This window comes from Semicossyphus pulcher, unplaced genomic scaffold (assembly GCF_022749685.1).
Source record: "Semicossyphus pulcher isolate SPU_LCO1_2020_fin unplaced genomic scaffold, fSemPul1.0.p SCAF_21, whole genome shotgun sequence".
NCBI lineage: Eukaryota > Metazoa > Chordata > Actinopteri > Labriformes > Labridae > Semicossyphus > Semicossyphus pulcher.
In genome coordinates this window covers 16,972,649-16,991,511 of record NW_027211695.1, presented here as the reverse complement: position 1 = coordinate 16,991,511, position 18,863 = coordinate 16,972,649, and the positions used below count along the sequence as shown (strand labels likewise).

The 18,863-nt window shown below is 40.6% G+C and overlaps 1 protein-coding gene across 1 annotated transcript; it reads left to right on the top strand.

Annotated features, from left to right (window-relative positions):
- Positions 1-624: 624 nt before the first annotated feature.
- On the top strand, positions 625-18,196 carry kcnj10a (potassium inwardly rectifying channel subfamily J member 10a). The gene is made up of 6 exons (XM_069672081.1): positions 625-792; positions 8,309-8,701; positions 9,486-9,697; positions 10,546-10,677; positions 10,960-11,137; positions 15,463-18,196. Exons 2-6 carry the CDS (start codon positions 8,317-8,319, stop codon positions 15,870-15,872), a joined length of 1,317 nt encoding a protein of 438 aa, XP_069528182.1. The 5' UTR covers positions 625-792; positions 8,309-8,316; the 3' UTR covers positions 15,873-18,196.
- Positions 18,197-18,863: the final 667 nt, after the last annotated feature.

The window sequence follows — 18,863 nt, the reverse complement described above, 5'->3', positions numbered from 1 at the left end:
GTTTTTTTTTCATGTCTTTGATTTGTAAATACCTCCGTCTCAGTGCGACAACTTCCCGGCTTGTATCTTATAACCATCAAACATTTACATGAGAAAGTTGACAAAGGCTGAAACAGCGGAGGAGGCCTCGCAACAAAGAGGCCCATTTATGTTGTACAGTGAGGGAGAGACTCGGAGAGGGAGGGTGGGAGGAGAAGCTGGGAGGAGAGTTGAATTAATGAATTAAAAATGTCGTGAAACAGCGGCTGTGTGAATAGTTTTGGGTTTATATAGAGAGGCGTTCAGGGGGGGTCCTGGAGGAGTGGACATCGCAGGCTTCTTTAACTTCTCCGCGTCCGAGCTCTCAAACAGGGATCCCTCTCAGCTCCACATGCGAGAAGAAGAAGTGCTCATCTGATTACATAATGACCCAGTAACAGTGAGACAGAACCGGTACTGCCAGTACCAGTGTGCTGGGAGACACTGGCTGACCACTGGCCTCTCTCCTGACCGGGTTTTTTTATCTGAGACTTTTTCCTTTTTAAAATACACGATGACAACACCGTAGAAGACCTGCAAGAGAAAACAATGCAAACAATGCGATGTCAAAGTTAGAGGTGGTTTAAAAACATGCTCGAGCTGTCAACAAGTGCGCGTCGTTCAAAACCGTGAAGTTTCACCTTTTTTAAATCTTTTTTTTTCCCAACAGTTGTATCTGTCTTTTTCACATGTCTGCCGGACAGTGAAATTAGTTACATCTTCACGTTGCAAAGCTGTGGTCAAAGTGAACTTCTGTTACACATCAACAGAAAGGTAAGAGACACAATAACAGTGTTAAATCAGTTTTACATCTTTTGTAGCAATTTCTTCTTCTTCTCACCTCTTTTTTTTTGTGCATTTACTTTATTTTCTACTTTTGTGCGGTCATCTTAGTTCAACGTCATCTAATGCACCTAACCAAAAACCTCTGCAATATCGTGTGTATTTCTTAATGGACTACTTTATCTGTATTACCTGTGATTTTCTTATAATACTCCTCTGTTGATATTTCTCTAACATCTTGTTTTGTCTGTCATATTTTTCTTGTGTCTTTTACTTTTATTGGCTGTGAGGAATAATCAGTTTTTGACTCCAGGATCGAGGTTAACGTTTAAACATGTCTTGCTGCATCTACTGTGTTGTGCTTACGCAGCAGAGGGATATATGCCATTAGGCACAATGGAAAGGGGTCCTCTGTGAAATCTGTACCACTGTGTCTGACTATTGCATGGCAGTATATGGTACTGTATTAGCTTAGTGGCATCACTAAAATACACGAAAAAATACACGAAAAAATTCAAAAAAGGATGTGAAAAATTCAGAAAAAAACATGAACAAAATTTATGAAAAAATATACAAAAAAAGTTTTATAAAATGTATGAAAAAATTCAAAACGTACATGAAAAATCCTACTATATTTAATACAGACATATGTGAAAGTTTGGCAGACAAGATACATTTTAACCTAACTCCTGCATGTATAGCCATAACAAATAAATATGGTTTCTATAGATAATTAAATAAATACACTTTCTAATAGCTGTAGGATTCGTATATTTGAGCTTGAGTTGCAGCTATGCAAGAAGTTGCTGAATAATAGAAGTGCAGAAAAGAGGGTTTTACAAAACAGGTGTTTGGACTCTGAGTCCACAGAAAGTTTTGGCTCGGAAACCTTTAGTCAAAACAAATCACGTCTTCTCATTGAAGAATCCTCCACAGTAGTAGACTCAGATTTACAGCACAGAGACAGACATTTGGCTACGACTGACTTGTAAGAAGATGGTTAAAGTCAGTCTTAAATTACAGCCTGGTAACCAACAGCTGCTCTGTCTGCTCACATTGTTTAATTTGGGTCAGTGTCGTAACTCTTCTACTTCTAATTCTGGGCTGAGGAAGTGAAGGCGAGTGGCTCGGGGGAGGTTTTAGATGGAGGTTTGGACAGACTGCTGGACACAGACACCTTAAGACAAATCACTGTGTAAACTAGTCAAATGCGCTTCCTGTTGTTGAATGTAAAAGGTATAAATGTTAGTTAAAGCTAAACTGATAGAGAATAGTTTATATACAGCTGCTGTACTTTAATTGATCCATTGTTTTTAGGTGGAAAATAATTGCTGCTTTGATTAGATTATAATATAGATGGAAATTAAGGAGAACGTGTTTTTCTCAGTTGGTCAAACAGCATCTTCCCCCACATCTATCTGATGTTAGAAACACTGGTCAAGTTTTGTTGCTTTCAGAAATGGACCGTCAGTCATTGACCAGCTTTATGGAGCTGATCAAATAGGCAGGCTCCGAAGAACTCTCCCGTCATATTCTGTCTCATTTCATGTGCAATATCGCGATATTGTATTCACGGTGTAACTGTTCTGTTCAACCCAATTGAGTTTTTAACGCCTCTCTCTTTAGTGACACCACCTCTGCCCTCAGATGTTGCTGCATTACACAAACTAGCTCTTTTAAAGCGAACTGCCGCCTTTGTGCACCCAAACATTGGCTGTAAATTTATATTTTCTAATCTGCTACATGTGGTTATCATGAAAGCCATTCATTTTGTTGATGTTTAAACAATGATTGAACCATGCTTTTTGGGCTTTCCAAAATTGTAGGAGAAATTCACCTTAGTAAACTTAGATGTGGTTAAGTTCTCTGCAGCCCCGTCTGCTTTTATAGTGAAATTTGTTTAAGTAAAAAGTACTTAAAAAAGTGTGTAATTTACCTCATATACTCCGGTTTCCAATGACAGGGGCTTGTTATTGTGTAAGAAGCTGATATCTCAATATTAAATTACTCATTAAATATATATTATCACAAAGTCAGACAAAATGGTTTAGTGATAGTTTGATACAACACAAAATAATGTTTATAAATTAAATGATTAGTATCTTTATTTTGAACATGGTAATAGAATGAACAAACCAAAAATAACAATAAAACAAACCTATACAACAATTCTACTGCCAACAAAAACCTACACAATTGCAATATAAAAATATCAAGCTGATGTACCTCTGCTACAGACAGCAAGCTAGTTGAACGAGCTGTAAGGTAATTGTAAGCTAGTTTACATCATAGGTTACTTTGTGCCAAATGTGCTGGCAGCAGGAAACAAAACTAACAAAAAAATATGAAAAGTAAACCTATACAACAATGTCTACTTGAAACTTAGAGTAATAAACAAAAACCTACACAATTGCAATGAAAAAGCATCAAGCTAATGTACCTCTGCTACTGACAGCAAGCTAGTTGAACGAGCTGTAAGCTAATTGTAAGCTAGTTTACATCATAGGTGACTTTGTGCCAAATGTGCTGGTAGCATGAAACAAAACTAACAAAAAAATATGAAAAGTAAACCTGTACAACAATTTGTACTAGATACTACCTGCAATATAGAAGCATCGAGCTAATGTAATGCTGCTACACACAGTAAGGTAGTTGAACGAGCTGTATTGTATGCGAGTTTACGTCATAGGTGATATTGCGCCAAAGAAAGCTTTTTTAAACCCGATATCTGTGGGGAATGTGTTGGCAGCAGGTCGTATTGCATTATTTTACTTTTACAATAGCTAGCAATGGCGACAGGAAGTTAAGACTGAACCGGAAATTGAAGGACTAAAAAATTGGCTAATTAAAAGCTCTCTTTCTCTCTTAATTAAATTGTCTAAAAAATATTCTGTGTGAAACCACACATTGACAAAACAGCAGCTCATTTGTATGGCATGTGTACTGCTTAGTTTGGCTCCAGTAAGTTTGGGTTCTAATGTCTTGTGTTGGCTGAGCAGATGCCTTCTTGGCATGGCCTGTGTTGATGTTTAGACAATCCTTTCAGTCCAGTGCAGAGGCTGCTGTGGTGTGGACACTGGTCACAGCCATTCAACATTTGTTGTATTGAGTCTTTTCAGTGCAATGTACTGGCTGCAGGGAGTTCTTTATGGCTGTGGACACTGGACAGGGGCACTGGTTGGAAGGGATTACTCTCCTCTGGAATACTAATGACCGTCTTTTGTCACCAATCTATTTCCTCCACTTTCACCCAAAGTACCCCTTCCTCACTCCTTCACCGTCCATTTCTCCTCTTCCTCTTTCACTCCTTTTGTCACCCGAAACCAATTACTCTCTCTCTTCTTCCCCCCATCTCTACCCCCTCAAAATGTCAAGCACCGCATACTCACACACGATCAAACGCAGTCGCAAACACACACACACACACACACTTTACACTCCGTACCGTTCTCCTCTGCCCGTCTAACTTGCTCTCTTTTTCACTCACTCGCTCATCCAGTCGTATTTTTCAATGGTGGCTTTTGTCCCTTTCATCTCCTCGAAAACAAAGGATTCTTGTGCACACAGGACAGAGGGAAGGAGAGGGATGGAGAGCCGGACAGAGAGGAAGAGATCCTAACCTTGAGCGTGGTTGTCAAATGAGTGGGAAAAGTCATTTTACAAGAGAGGAAGTCTATCAGCGTTACTGTCAGCCAGACTGATACAGTTCCTAAATATTGTTTTGGCTCTACTAACATTGACATAACTTACTTTGTATGTTTTATAGAACTAGTTACAGTAGATAGTGTTGAAGAATAATAGTGGTATCATTATTCTTTTTAGCGCCAAATCCCATAAGAAGACCAATTCCATTAATGAGTTAAGGATCATCATCACTGTTGTCCAAAAGCTCTTGTAAACAAGTATATGAACCACACCTTTGCTGAACTAATCTTTTTCTAAACAATGGATCCCATTTCGATGGATAATGTGAGAAGAGACGCTTGACAGTATGCCCTCAGAAAATGATCTTTCAACTCTGCAATTGCCTTAAAAGTACCAAGAGTTTTAGCTACTTTCATCTTACTGTTGGTTGCTTTTAAAAACTGCAAATGTATTGTTTTGTTTAACTCTCACCTCGCTCGTCAAACTTGTTTCCAGATAGATTGCTCTATTCAGCAGAAATGCTGAAAACTTTAATCCACCTGCAAAGCACAAAACAGACAAAGACAAAGTAAGCAACTAGCTTAAGAGTCAGATGCGTCCCTTACGAGTTGGTCGGGACAAAAAAGAGCCAAAAGGTGAAGTATTGGTCTTACATTCTTAAGAGGGCCAGAAAGATGCTAATGCTAACGCTGCTCTGTGTCTGACGGATGTGTATACTAATAGTAGTCAAGTCAACTCAAAAATAATTGACAGCATTCATACACTGGCTTTCTTGTCTTCTGACCACTCAAAATCCATTCACTGGCGGTCAACATTCACACATATATTTAATTAATCCACACACAGAAGTTTGGATCAACTTGGGATGCCGTATTTTGCTCAGGGATACTTGGGGATGACGTACAGACGAGAGGAGCCAGGGGTCGAATTGCAGATGTTCTGGTAAGTGGTAGACCCGCTATACCTCTGAGCCACAGCTCCCAAGTCACGTCACCTTAAGTGATATGTTACATCTAACAACTAGAAGAGTTGACCCAGAGTGCTCTACGGTCAAAGCAGAGGGGTTAGAAACTATCTCAATACAGGTATAAATTATTACAAATTGGCAATAAAATTTTGTAAGGTGACGTAATTAAGGAACAGATTTGCTATGGACTGAGTGCCTAAGACAGGAAAGGGACATTGGGAAGTGGTTATTTATGTACTATTGGTTTGGGCCTTTCAAGTGAATCGTTAATAACATGAAAAATATATTGACCAACTCCAGCTACATCCCTTAAATGTTCAACAGCAAGTTGCCTGTAATGGCATTGCTTTGCAAACCAAACATTCCTCCGGACAATGAATGGTATTGTATTGCTTTCTAACTGTTCAAAAGGTCTATATGTCCAATACACGAGTGTGTGTTTACTGTATGTGTAGGCAGGAGCTCTGCAGGGTTCAGAGTTCAGCTGGAGATGGACACGGCCAATCACATGGGCCTCCTCTTGACCCCGCCTCCCTCCCTTCTCTCCCCCTCCACATCTTAGTATTCAGAGCACAGACATCAACAACAGATCTCTATTCATTCACTCAGTGTGAGCTCCAGCGTGGAGGGAGGAGAGAGAAGGGTCAGAAAGGACAGGAAAGGACAGAGCATATCAGATCGCCTTGGTTCTTGAGCTTTTGTTTGTGTTGTTTTGTTTTTGGTTTTGTTATATTCGCTCCGGAAAGCAGAGGCAGTTTGAAACAAAAGGGCTATTTAGTCAACAGTGAGTGAGAGAAAGAAAAAAAAAGGATGTGGAGAAAGACAAACTGCGGCCCAGTTCAGGGTAAAACTGCTAGTGGTGTACAAGGGACAACCCATACAGTGACAATAAGTGTCCATGACACCCAGGGGTGGGATGGAGGCTTCTCATTATGTCAATATACTGCTGACATTTTGACACCCACAGACACTTCCATACTGACTCATCCCATCACTTTACACCACCATTCTCAGACACAGGCTTTTATGTGACACTTCTCAAATGACAAAAGGCACTTAGGTTTGAGGTTGAGTTGCATTTGCATACAACCACCATCCCTTATTCTAGTCAGCCATATTTAACAAACAAATATTGACACATTCAAGGACAACCTGGATGCTTGACCCCTTCAGTAAGGGTATGCAAGGTCTGTTATGTCCTGGGGGGCTTTTGTTGGCAAGGCTTGGGCCCACTTGTCCACAGAGGACAGTGCATTCGATACAAAAGTTGTAATTGGTTGTCTTTATTCTGTGATGAAACATATCTGTTCTGATGGAGGCGTTCACCCCAGGATGACAGTGTCCCAATCAATATGGCACAAGAGGTCACTGAATGGTTTGACGAATTTAAAAATGATGTGAATCTTACGCAAAGGCCCTTGCAATCATCAGATCCAAACCCAATTGTACATCTGTGGGAGATTTGTACAGAAGTTTTGAATCATCAAAACACCAAATCAGGGAATGTCTTCTTGAAGAGTGTTGTCCATCCCTCCAGTACAGTTCTTGTGGACTTGTACGATATATACCAAGATACATAGAATCTGTTCTGGGGACACTTGGTGGCCCAACATCAGCCTGATATGTACTTGTGCATGGACTATAACAAGAGCATAGACTGGATAAGGTGCCTACCACATTGTTAGCAATATACCTGTGTGCTTGTGTGTCTGTGCCACTTCCCAAGAACAACACCAAAATGCTAGTTGGTGGCAAGGTTCCCATGCAATGCTGTTAAGCTTTTATTGCATCCTTGTGTACCTCAAACAAAGACGACTAAAGCTAAGTGGATTAAGCTTGACCTGGATGACTGAGAACCTTCACAGACTACGTGGTTTCAGTTGGAGTCAGATCTAAATTATGTGAGTTACCACAAGAACATTCGCACACATTGAATCTGGCACCAACCATTCTTGTCGTTGTGTCATGTGGAAACCCACAAGCTGTAGCAGCTAGCTACATACCAATGTAAAGCACAGTGTCCTCCATCAAAGATATTAAGTATGTGTCCCACAACATTTAGTTACATTTTTGAGGAAGTGAATTTACAAGGCCTTGTTAGACGATGGCCCTTCAATCCAACCCAAAGGTCTTGGATGGTGTATAGGTCAGGGCTCTGTGCAGACCAAACATTTTTCTACACGATGAACCTTGCTTTGCTCACTGTAGTCCATGGACAGGGGTGTTGACTGACTTTTTGTGCAGTTCTCCAAAGATGACAACTTCTCAAAAACTGCTTGTCGCATCTGCTGCAACAGCTTCATAATTGAGATCTCGAGTCAGGTACAAACAGGCCCAGAAGTGAAGGGTAGAGCCTTGATTCGGACTTAAAGACTTCTCTTTCGTAATATTTTTCATGTGGAGTAACCACCACCAATGTTTCCTCATCTCAATTCAGTCGCTGTCTTGTGTAACCGACACGTGAATGAGCCTGCACTATCGAGCTTTTAATGTGAAAGAGCAGCTGTGCCTTCATGCTGAAAGGGGGCTTTTATTTTGACAAGGCCAGCTGCCTCCTGTGAAAGGAGAAAGGGGTGCTTAAATGGACCACCGTGGACAGCCAGAACACTGTCCAGTTGAAAAATGTGCTTCTAATCCCCTTCTTCTTCTTCTCCTCTTCAAATGTTCCACTCATTTTTCCCATTCCTGGGGTTATAAAATGTCTCATTTATCCTTTTTCAAGCATTCTGCACCTTTTCATTTGGACTCCCCTGCTGTTAACTTGATCTTACTGCCCATACAACTTGTGCCCTTTTTTCTCGCCACCTTACCTCTCTTTGTCTTTTCATCTATACCCTCTTTACCCACTCTCCTGATCTCCTGATGTGTCATGTTTCTGTCTCCAACCCCCTGTAGCACCAGCCATGACCTCAGCCACTCCTCCCTCCTCTGAAGGCTCCTCTCCTCAAAAAGTATGCCACTCTCAGACGCAGACTGACATCACCAAGCCCCTGCTGGGATCCACAGGGGGGACCATAGGTGCTGGTGCAGCTGGTGGAGGAAAAGAAGCTGGAGGGCCTAATGCGCTGCGAAGAAGGCGTCGGGTCCTCTCCAAAGATGGACGAAGCAATGTGCGCATCGAGCATGTTAGCGGCCGAGGGGCGCTGTACCTCCGTGACCTCTGGACGACTTTCCTGGATATGCAATGGCGATATAAGTTCTTTCTCTTTTCGGCCACCTTTGCTGGGACCTGGTTCGTGTTTGGAGTGCTTTGGTACCTGGTAGCAATGGTGCATGGAGATCTGCTGGGTAAGGAGGAGACAGGGAGAATCTTTATAGTGGAGATTTATGTTTGAGCATGCAATCAAATGTCTGAGTGGGTCTAGTATCCCAAGGCAATACCACAGCACTGCTATAGCAGCAATAATAGTGCTTTCTTGCTTGATTTTTAGTCTGGCACGTCTTGTTTTGGCAACACCAGTTTGTCAGTAAAGTATTCTCCATCCATGGTCCCTATAAAATGAATCGGAATTACTTTGGTGATTCCCTGACTTGTCATCTAGCGCCACCAACAGATCAAAGTTGTCGTGTCTCCGGTGAAATATCTCTATATCCACATGATGGTTAAGCACAAATTTTGATTCACATTAATGGTCCCCAGAGAGTAAATGACACAAGTGATCCTTTGACTTTTATGTAGAAACACCATGTAAGTGACACCGCTGCCTTGCTGAACTGCTGCGACTAGCACTTTAGGGTGTTCACACCATTTATACAGCCTGTGGTTCACACAGGCAACAGGGTCTTGCAGAGCTGCTACTGCCATCCCTTCCTCTTCACAAGACCAGGAAACATAGTAAAAGACCAACTTCCTTTATCCAAGCCCTTTGACCTCCTGTAATTAAATAACCCAATAACTATGAGTACTTTTTTGTGAATGGTTACAGAAAGAAGACACAGGAATACAGTTTTCAATCGCTGAGAGAGCATGAGAAAGACCTTACAGTACATTGAAAGAGGGATCAAAATGTTCCTTGATAATTTGTTTTGCACCCCAAACCGAAGATCTTTTGTTCTTTCTCCCTTCCTCCAGAGTTCGACCCCCCCTCCAACCATACCCCATGTGTAATGGAGGTGAAGACCCTGACAGGAGCCTTCCTCTTCTCTCTGGAGTCTCAAACAACTATTGGCTACGGTTTTCGGTGCATCACTGAGGAGTGTCCTGTCGCCATTGTACTGCTCATCTTTCAGCTGGTCATCACGATGGTGATGGAGATCTTCATCACTGGCACCTTTCTTGCTAAGGTAGTCAGATGCAGTTTGGAGTAGATGCATGTTAAAGCGGTGGAAAAAGATATTAATGGCATGCATTGCATCATATTCTACCACTGGGGGGCTGGGGGGGGGGGGGGGGGGGGCGGGGTTGAGGCTAAGAAACCTTCCAATCAACGCAAATAGAAGTTTTTAACCAATTTGAATTTGCTGTTCATCTTTTATTACATTACTGGGGCATCTAACTGGACATTTCTTTACTCAGTATAAACTGTAAAACAGCTGAATAGTACAATAATTAGTCTCTGTTGTGTAAGGATTGCCCTTTAATCCCAGTTAAAAAAGTTACACATTTAGCTTTGGTCACTTTAATGTACATGTAGTACAGGATAAAACCCTCTTTTATGAGTAGCTTTATATTGGAACCATTTACACCAAATGCTGTTATGCATATATAACATATATATGCATATATTGAAAACATTATTTCAAAATGTACAAAAATACTTACATGATCTGCCCTTAAAGTATCTTCTTGGGCCTAAATGGATGGGGCCTCAAACCCACTCACCCTTAGAAGGTCTTACTTTACTCACTCAGTCTCATTGCTCTTATCAGCACTGTCAGCAATCAACTTCTTGGTTATCAGTAACGCTTACTGATTGTCACATGCTGATTATAACTATCTTATCTGTCAAAAGCAAGGTTCTTTAAACAGTTGAAATCTAACAACCTTCAGAAAGGGGCCTTGTAGATGATCACTGGGGTAATGAGTAGTGTTTACAATATGTTTTTACAGGTATAATCATGTAGCCTTCCTGACCAAGACTTTGAAATGTTTTCCATCTTCCTTCTTGTTTGTTCTTCTTTCCCTCTTGCAGGTAGCTCGTCCAAAGAAGAGAGGCGAGACAGTGAAGTTTAGTCAACATGCTGTTGTGTCAAATCACGAGGGTCGGCCATGCCTCATGATCCGAGTGGCCAACATGCGCAAAAGCCTGCTGTTAGGGTGCCAGGTATGCACGTCGTTTATGGGCATTTTAGTATTTTTCATTTCTAATGGGGTTGTGTGAGTGTTGTCCCAATAATCACTAGTTATTATATCAAAAATAACTCCTGTTTTTGATGCACCTGAACCCAGATCTTAGTGACTGGGCATGTCAGTCAATGCCACACTCAAGGACACATTGCCTTCATGAAGATTTGGCCATTGCAGGTATTAAACCTGAGGCCTTTTGGTTACAGGATGCCTTCTGCAACCTCTTGGCTACATTTACTGACTCCATCTTGGCTCCCAGGTGACGGGGAAGTTGCTTCAGACATCCCTGACAAAGGAGGGCGAGACGGTACGGCTGGACCAGCGCAATGTGCCTTTCCAGGTGGACACGTCCAGCGATAGCCCCTTCCTCATCATCCCCCTGACTTTCTACCACATCATCGACGACAACAGCCCCCTCAGGGCCTGGGCAGCGAAAGGTAGATTATGGCTGTTGTGTCAAGTTGTTTGGCAGGTCTGATAAACAAATATCAAGAAGAAACTACACTTCAACACAAAGCCTATTAGTTTGGTCAGTTTATAGTAACTCAGGTAAGACTTAGGGACCCTTTACAAGATATAGGTTCTCTGCACAGCCACACAGTTCAGAAATAGGCCAAAAAACAAACTTGTAAGCAATCCTCATCAGGGTGTACAGTAGAAATTTTAATCATGTTGAATTTCGCCTGCTAGGTGAAGTGCCGGCTACAATTTCAGCCAAAAAATGCAAAAGATAGTCCAAAAAAACCAAGCTTTGTCCATCATGCTAGCATGCTAGCACAACAAAAATTGGCACCCAAATAGGTGCAGTGCCAATGTGGCGCTTAAGCATGCTGATTTTGGCTAATGTGTCACTCGAATTTTGATACTTGCAGTCTGTCTTTGGTCACCAAAGCTCTGAATGGGCAATTATTATATTATTAGTATTTTAAATTTACAACATGTTACAACATCAGAGTTTAGTGAGGTAAATGATGCAGAATGGAGCCCATATTGGCAGGTCGGTAGTTGAGAACATATATGAACACCTGCAATGGTTTGTTTTTATTAATATACATGTGAAAAATTGTATTGTAACCTCTCAGAAATGGTCATTATCTTTCATTGAAATCAATATTTCTTGAGAATAACTGTATATACAGTACAATCAGTAAGTATGTGTCTGTAGGTGTGCTGGTATTTACGGTCATGTGCTGCGTGCTTGGCTGCCTCTTGCTGTCCAGAGTTGGGCTGGCTTGGCACTGAAGGAGAGGGTATTTTCTGGCTGGAATGTGTGTGAGAGAGATCGCCAAAGACACCCCTCATTAGAGCACAATGCAGTACAGTCTGGGGTGCTGACACGAAGCCTGCGCAGATCCACTTACAGCAGCACAGACCTCTCAGCACTGGAAGTCTCAAAGGCATCAGTGCTGCGATATTTACGCTCGCAGATCTACTCTTGGCCGCACTTGACATACTTGATTTTCTGTTGAGTTACTACCATTTCCTTTCACTAATGACCTCTTAATATAATACATTTATTTCCTGTCCTATAACTTCTTATGAGCGTCCATCTTTTCTATCAGATATCGTTAAATCCCCTTCAGCTAAACCCCTTCTTCTTGTCTTTATGATCAGTCTGTCTGTAATGAATCCTGAACTTCCTGTGCCTAAATGGCTCTTAAAAGTAGCCATATTTAACGGATTTCATTACAGCACTCATTATAAAGTCCATAGTACTCCTATAATCCTTGTTCTGAGTGCAAGCTGTAACCGTAGCTGCGTTTTGCTGCCAGGTCCTCAGTGTTGCTTCTTCTTGGTGGTTTCCTGTCATGAATCAAGGAAGTGATGCCCTTATAAGGATAAAAGAAGTGACATAAAACCTGCTGATACCTGATTATTTAGGGACAATAAAGTGCTGCCAATGGTGGCTTTACTACAGGTGTGTTATATTATGTTGTCTGATCTGAAAAAAACCTAAATACTGGCTTCAGGTGCAGCAGATTGTAAAACTGGTTGGCATTATGTGAGTAACTGAATAATGAGGGCATCACACTGTGGAGACAGTCCTTAGGTTAGACTGCGTGGGAGCCAAATCACTCACTAGATTGTAGGTGTTTGCACCCACTGCATGGAACATAATCACTGACTGATTCAGAGAGCTTTCACTTCCTATGAGTGATAATCAAACTCTGCTGCCACCGATGACTAACAAAAATGCTTGAATTCAATATGAATGTATTTATTTGAAACTGAGGAAGAGCAATCGAGCGCGGATTCCCAGCAGTCCTCTTTGGCCAATCAGCAGCGCCCATGATTTTGACCATTTCTTCTTTTACTACATGGAGCTTCTGGTAGCTACCAGAGCTAATAATAGCTAGTTATATGTAGTTATAGCATTAGTAATAGTTATTATTACTTTTGGAGGCTACCGAGACCTATCCATGAAGCTACTGGTAACTACCGAGACCTGCCAGAGCTTCCACAGACTATTATTAGCTAATGATAAGTAGTTTATTAGCTGGTTGTGCTATGGTAGCTTTGCTCGGGGAGCTCTGGGGACAGCTGCCGCTGTAACGGGGAGCTAAAACCATCAGATTGCCATTGTGGTGGGGTGTCAACGATTGCTGCTGTAACAGGGGGCTGTCAGTAAGAGAAATTAATATTGATTCATGCACATAATTCAAACCTACTAGCTATTTGATTGGGATAGATGTTATGACTAAACTTAAGCTAAGTCCAAAGCCATTTACCAGCTATTTAAGGCTGTACTTAATGCACTTGCATAATGCTAACATCCTCATGCTAACATGCCCACACTTCTACAAACATACAAATGTTAAGCAGGTTTTACATTTTTATTGCCTAAGCCGATTTCTTCAGTGGGAATAACGCAAATGAGCTTGTGAAGATCAAATAATTTAGATTTCTCTAAATGAAAATGAGCTAATATGCGTTGGCTATTAGCTAACAGGCTGAGCAACATGATGCTCGTTTGTTGAGTTTCACGCTTGTGCTGTATTTCATTTGCTGAGGGAGAAATCAAAAGCAACACCAAAAAAACAAAACAATGTCATTGCAGTGCAAGGTCACTAGAACTATACCTGGACAACTACTTGCACTTAGGAAGAGGTGTTAGCATAACATTCCAGCATGCTAACCTTTGCCAATTAGCATAACATAAAGTACAGCTGAGGCTGATGGGAATGTTATAAATCTTAAAGGTATTTTGTTTATTGGCCTGATAGTGCATGAAACAGAATATCACCCAGGTTATTACAATAAAAGTGGCTATTAATGTCTGAACCAAATAGCGGGCAATCCATCCACTAGTTGTGAAGACATGTCAGGCAACAACAGAAATGTGAACCTCTTGTTAGCGCTCTTGCTAGCACTTGAGAAAAGTTTCATGGCAACCCTTGCGTTAGTTCTCGGGATACTTCAGACCAGTGGTCCAATGCAAACGGATTCCTTTGAACCACCCACAATGGACTGATAAAGAGAATCCCTCAATCAGGGTTGCATTGTGTAAAAGCAGTTGCGAAACCTGGTGTTTTTTACTCTGGTGGGAGTGTTGCTGGGTCTGGGTTAGGGGAAGGACTGTTTAGACAGATGACAGAGTCTGCATTCTGAGTGAGGCCTGTTGATGCAGGTGTGTGCTCGTTTCAGTGCATATGTCCGCTAGTGTGTCCTTTGTGTTATGGGGGTTCTGAGTGGATGGACGACGAGTATATTCTGCTATATTTTTTATAATATATTTTTAATTGGAAAGTCTCCAACATGCAGCAACTTTTACTTTAGTGCGTGTTTTTTTAAATTTAGGAAATAGTTTTGTTTGTGTTTGTGTGTGTGTGTGTGTGTGTGTGTGAGATCCGGGCAATTGTTTGTGGAAACAGACTCTACGTGGGGTGTTTTGGAAATTTCAGGATGTGTTATTGCTTGTCCGTGTCTCTCCTAACTTACATACTAACTGTCTTTTTACTGAATGAATCTGTGACTGAGACTCAGGAATTTGACCTCTGAAATACAAAGCACTCTGGCTTATAATTTATATGATCATTTAAACATCCATGGACAATTATAAGAGACAACAGAACTGGCAATATACCGACAACAACACAGAGAGTTATCACCTTACATTAAAGTTCTCCCCAGCTCTTTGGGGCCGTTTTGCTTTTATTTGGTGATGGTTATGGTTTTTATTCCCTGCAACTGTGTTCTCACCAACCTCAGGCTCAAAACCCATCAGCTATCGTCCAAACGTGCTATAACCTTTGGAGCGATGTCCAATCGTGCTTTAGCGTCTGGACAATGTTACTCAAACTGCAAACAGAAACCAGGAAGCTTTCGTCCCCCAAAATCTTGTCCATGACCTAAAGAGTCTGCATTCAGCTGATGTTTATAAAGATTACATCATCCAGCCAGCTGTTTTCAAAGCAAAAAATCCGACACCAACCACTAGACGATGTTAGCAACTAGCTGGTAAACATAGTTGAGCATTTAGCAGCTAACAAGCTTGATACTTACTTCAGGGATCAGTGGAGACCAAAGGAAACTTAAAGGAAAGTAAATAATGGACTGAGAATGAATCGGGATGTTGCTGGGTGTCTGTTAGCCATAATTATCTTCTAAATTAAATTTTACAGTTGTTTTTCTGAGTGTAACACTGACCCCAAGCGGTGGAAACAGCTTGAAATTTTCTGTGTGGAAAGGAGGAAAACACTATGTCAACATAGGACTGGCCTATTAGCTTACTGTTTAATCTAAGGTCCGCTCTGCTCTCCAGGTGGCGGCTGGACAGACCCCGAGCTGGCGGACTTTGAGCTGCTGGTGATCATGAGCGCTACAGTCGAGCCGACCTCTGCTACCTGCCAGGTTCGAACGTCCTACCTTCCGGATGAGATCCTCTGGGGCTACGAGTTTCCCCCTGTTGTTTCCCTCTCTCCTTCTGGAAAGTATGTGGCTGATTTCGCCTTCTTTGACAAAGTGGCCAAAACCAAAACCCCGCCCCTTTTCAAGCAGGCCCTGCCACCGAGCCCTGCATCACAGGCATCGCGTTATCATGGCAGCAAGGAGGATGGGAAGGACCCTGAGAAGATGCGACTAGAGGAGAGCTACAGGGGGGAAGAGAGGGGCCGAGAAAGGGGGCGCATTAGAGATAGCAGCCCCCTGAGTGTGCGTATAAGTAATGTGTGAATGCAGTTAAACACAGGAAGACGTTGCAGATGTGAAACTGAGATGAGATACACACAGGAAGAGAAGCAAGCCGCTCAACAAAGAAAGAACTCTCCGGAGAATAACATCCTCCCTGTACATACTGTACGCCTACACACATGAATAAAAAAACACCTGGGTGCCCTTTTGTTGCAACAACGCACACTTCAACCACAACACACTGAAGATCTACATACAACTTCAGAGGGAGCAAACCCAGCATCACGTCCTCGATCAAGACATTTTTTAAATTCATTCTCATTTTTGGAAGCACTGCAAAAACTGCAAAAATCCTCCTATAAGGTCAATTCTGTCTACAATAAGGCCTTACAGTGATAGGAACATCTCCTTGAACAGAGAGGGATTCAGAACACAAAGCATTACATCTTTTATTACAGTAGGAACTCAATTACAGACAAACTGACAGGATACGATGAGTTTTGCAGTGCAGTTGAACTCCTGATATGGATGGTAAACACTGAATCAAAGTACTGTTTTCTTTACTTTTTTTAATGAATAAATTACCTGCAACTGTTGGCAAAAAATACTGGAACCATACTATTTTTTTAACGGAGGATTTTAAAGGAATGTATCATATTTTATGTACCCGATAGTTTCTAACACTGTTACTTTTTGCACCTGGAAATATTGTGCTCTTTGATATGAATGTCTCTTCTTGCCCATTGTGGTAAATATTTTAAGTAATATTACTAAAAGCACTTTAACTTGAAAGAAAAGTGGCATTTCACATAACTGAACTAACTTTGATACTTAATGCACTGTAATAAATGATTACATTTTGACGTTTCAGTTTTTATGCTTGAAAATGGGTATATTTGTGAGTGTGATAATACTGTTTGTATGAACCATTTTATCTTTACTTTCATGTACAGTGTGTGTGTGTGTGTGTGTGTGTGTGTGTGTTGATGTACCTCTGTACAGTGTATAAAAATATTTTTACCGACGTTCTTCAGCTCTTCATGTACAACTGTGCATTTTCAATATGCCAATTTAATTTTTGTCAAAGCACAATGTTTTGTTGTAAAATATTCCACGCCTGTTTTACTGCTGTAACATATAGTGGTTAAATAAGTACCTGAATATTCTGCCAATATATGTCTTATCAATTGCCTTTTTATGAGGTGAGTACATATATGTAAATGGTTACATGTTTCACTTTATTACACCACTGTAAATGGAGGGAGAGTCGTTATTATTAAATCTAATTATGGTACTCCAAGTAGCAGAATATTAATTAGGCAATCATATACTTACCCAAAGGAACAAGGAGCATGCTATCTAAATCACTACTAAATTATATATCAAATTATGTCTTTTAATTTTGTGCTCTTTAAAGTGTTATTAGAAAAAAAATTCACTATTCAAGTGAAATCCTGCTGCTCCAGACAAGCCCAATGAAAAGTAAAAAATAACATAAAATATTTCATTATCAATATCTGCTGAGAGATTGTGCTTCTTTATACTGTATACTTTATATGGATCACTTATGAAACTGGAAGCTCATTGGTCTAACTTTTTAAGTAAGCACTTTTTAAATGGCTCATTTAATAAATGTTTTATTTACAACAATTCTGTGCGTGTGTGAATGAAGCTAAAGTTTTCCTTTCTGAATCGCTTCCACAGACGAATATGGATATAAGAAAACAACTCCAACTTGTTTGTTCATCATTCAAATTTACATTTAGAAAGGGAATAAAGAATCGTCGATTATTATTTATTGAATTTTCTTTCTTTCTGAAGTTGTTTTACCAACGCTAAGAGGAGCTTCTTTTCTAACACTCACCACAATTACTGTTTAAATTGTGTTTGTTAGTACATCTGTCAGCAGCCCTGTCAGAGTGTGACAATAACCCCGCCTACAAGAAAGCTGATTGGATAAACCTGTAGCTCTGGCCTTCCCTGACCAAGTACCAATACTATGCATACAAAACATAACTTTTTTTTTAAAGATATTGTCATGAAAATTATGTTATGACCAAAAGTTACTTATAGTAACTTAATTGTGACAATCCATTCTAGATAAATGGTCCTGACTTAGAAATATACAAACATTTCATCAATTAGACTACGACGAAGTTGGAGAGCCTTGATAACATTCGCTTAAAAACACCGACAAATCAGTTGGATTAAGACATGTGGTACATTGTTTGTTTTAGATTTTGTTTATTTTGGCTCTAATCAATTACTGGCCCACATCTGGTCCCACCCGTATTTGAGGGCTGCAGCCAGAGGTTATTACACAAATCTGAACGTTTGGGCTGTGTCCCTCAAGTGTGCTATTAGTTCTGCAGGTGGGCTGTGAACTTTTAATAAATTAACTATTAATAAATAAATAAATCGTTCTTTATTTTTCCAATTTTACAAACCTGTTATGTTGATATGGATGTATTAAGTATTTGCACTGAATTGACGAATTTCCCACCTTCTTATAGAATTACATTGGGAAATGCTTTAAAAACTCTGCTTTGGCATTCAGTTTGGTAATCGCTGGTCTAGGCTATGCAAGTATTGACAATAAGCTCAGTGAATTAAATTTAATTAATTAATTGTTTTAATTGTGATGAAAACTGTGATAATTTCAAATGGAATGGTAAAAACCAGGATATTGTCGTGTGTAACAGAAATCTATAGCGACTGGGGACACCCGGCTTAAATGCTTATAGTCATCATGCTGTAAACTGTAAGTGTTAACAAACTTCAAACCTGATTTTAATACACATAGTAGTCTATGTAGGGACACGGAACACTCCTTTACTTTCCACTCTATACGTTTTTTTTGTCATTATCGCGGCCAATGAGTGATAGCTGTTGTGAGATGCATTATGGGATGAAGAGAAACGGGAGCCAGTGGAGCAGATGAGCGGAGAAGGACCGAGGGAGTGACATCTTAGGACGGTTGGAGAGGAAATAATGACAGCAGCAGGTTTAAACGCCTTGACACACGTTCCTTAC

Excerpts from the sequence above, each read along its gene's own strand:
- kcnj10a (XM_069672081.1), top strand. The coding sequence starts at position 8,317 with ATGACCTCAGCCACTCCTCCCTCCTCTGAAGGCTCCTCTCCTCAAAAA. Across the intron at positions 8,702-9,485 it reads GGTGCATGGAGATCTGCTGG|AGTTCGACCCCCCCTCCAAC; the intron begins GTAAGGAGGAGA and ends CCCTTCCTCCAG. Across the intron at positions 11,138-15,462 it reads CAGGGCCTGGGCAGCGAAAG|GTGGCGGCTGGACAGACCCC; the intron begins GTAGATTATGGC and ends TCTGCTCTCCAG.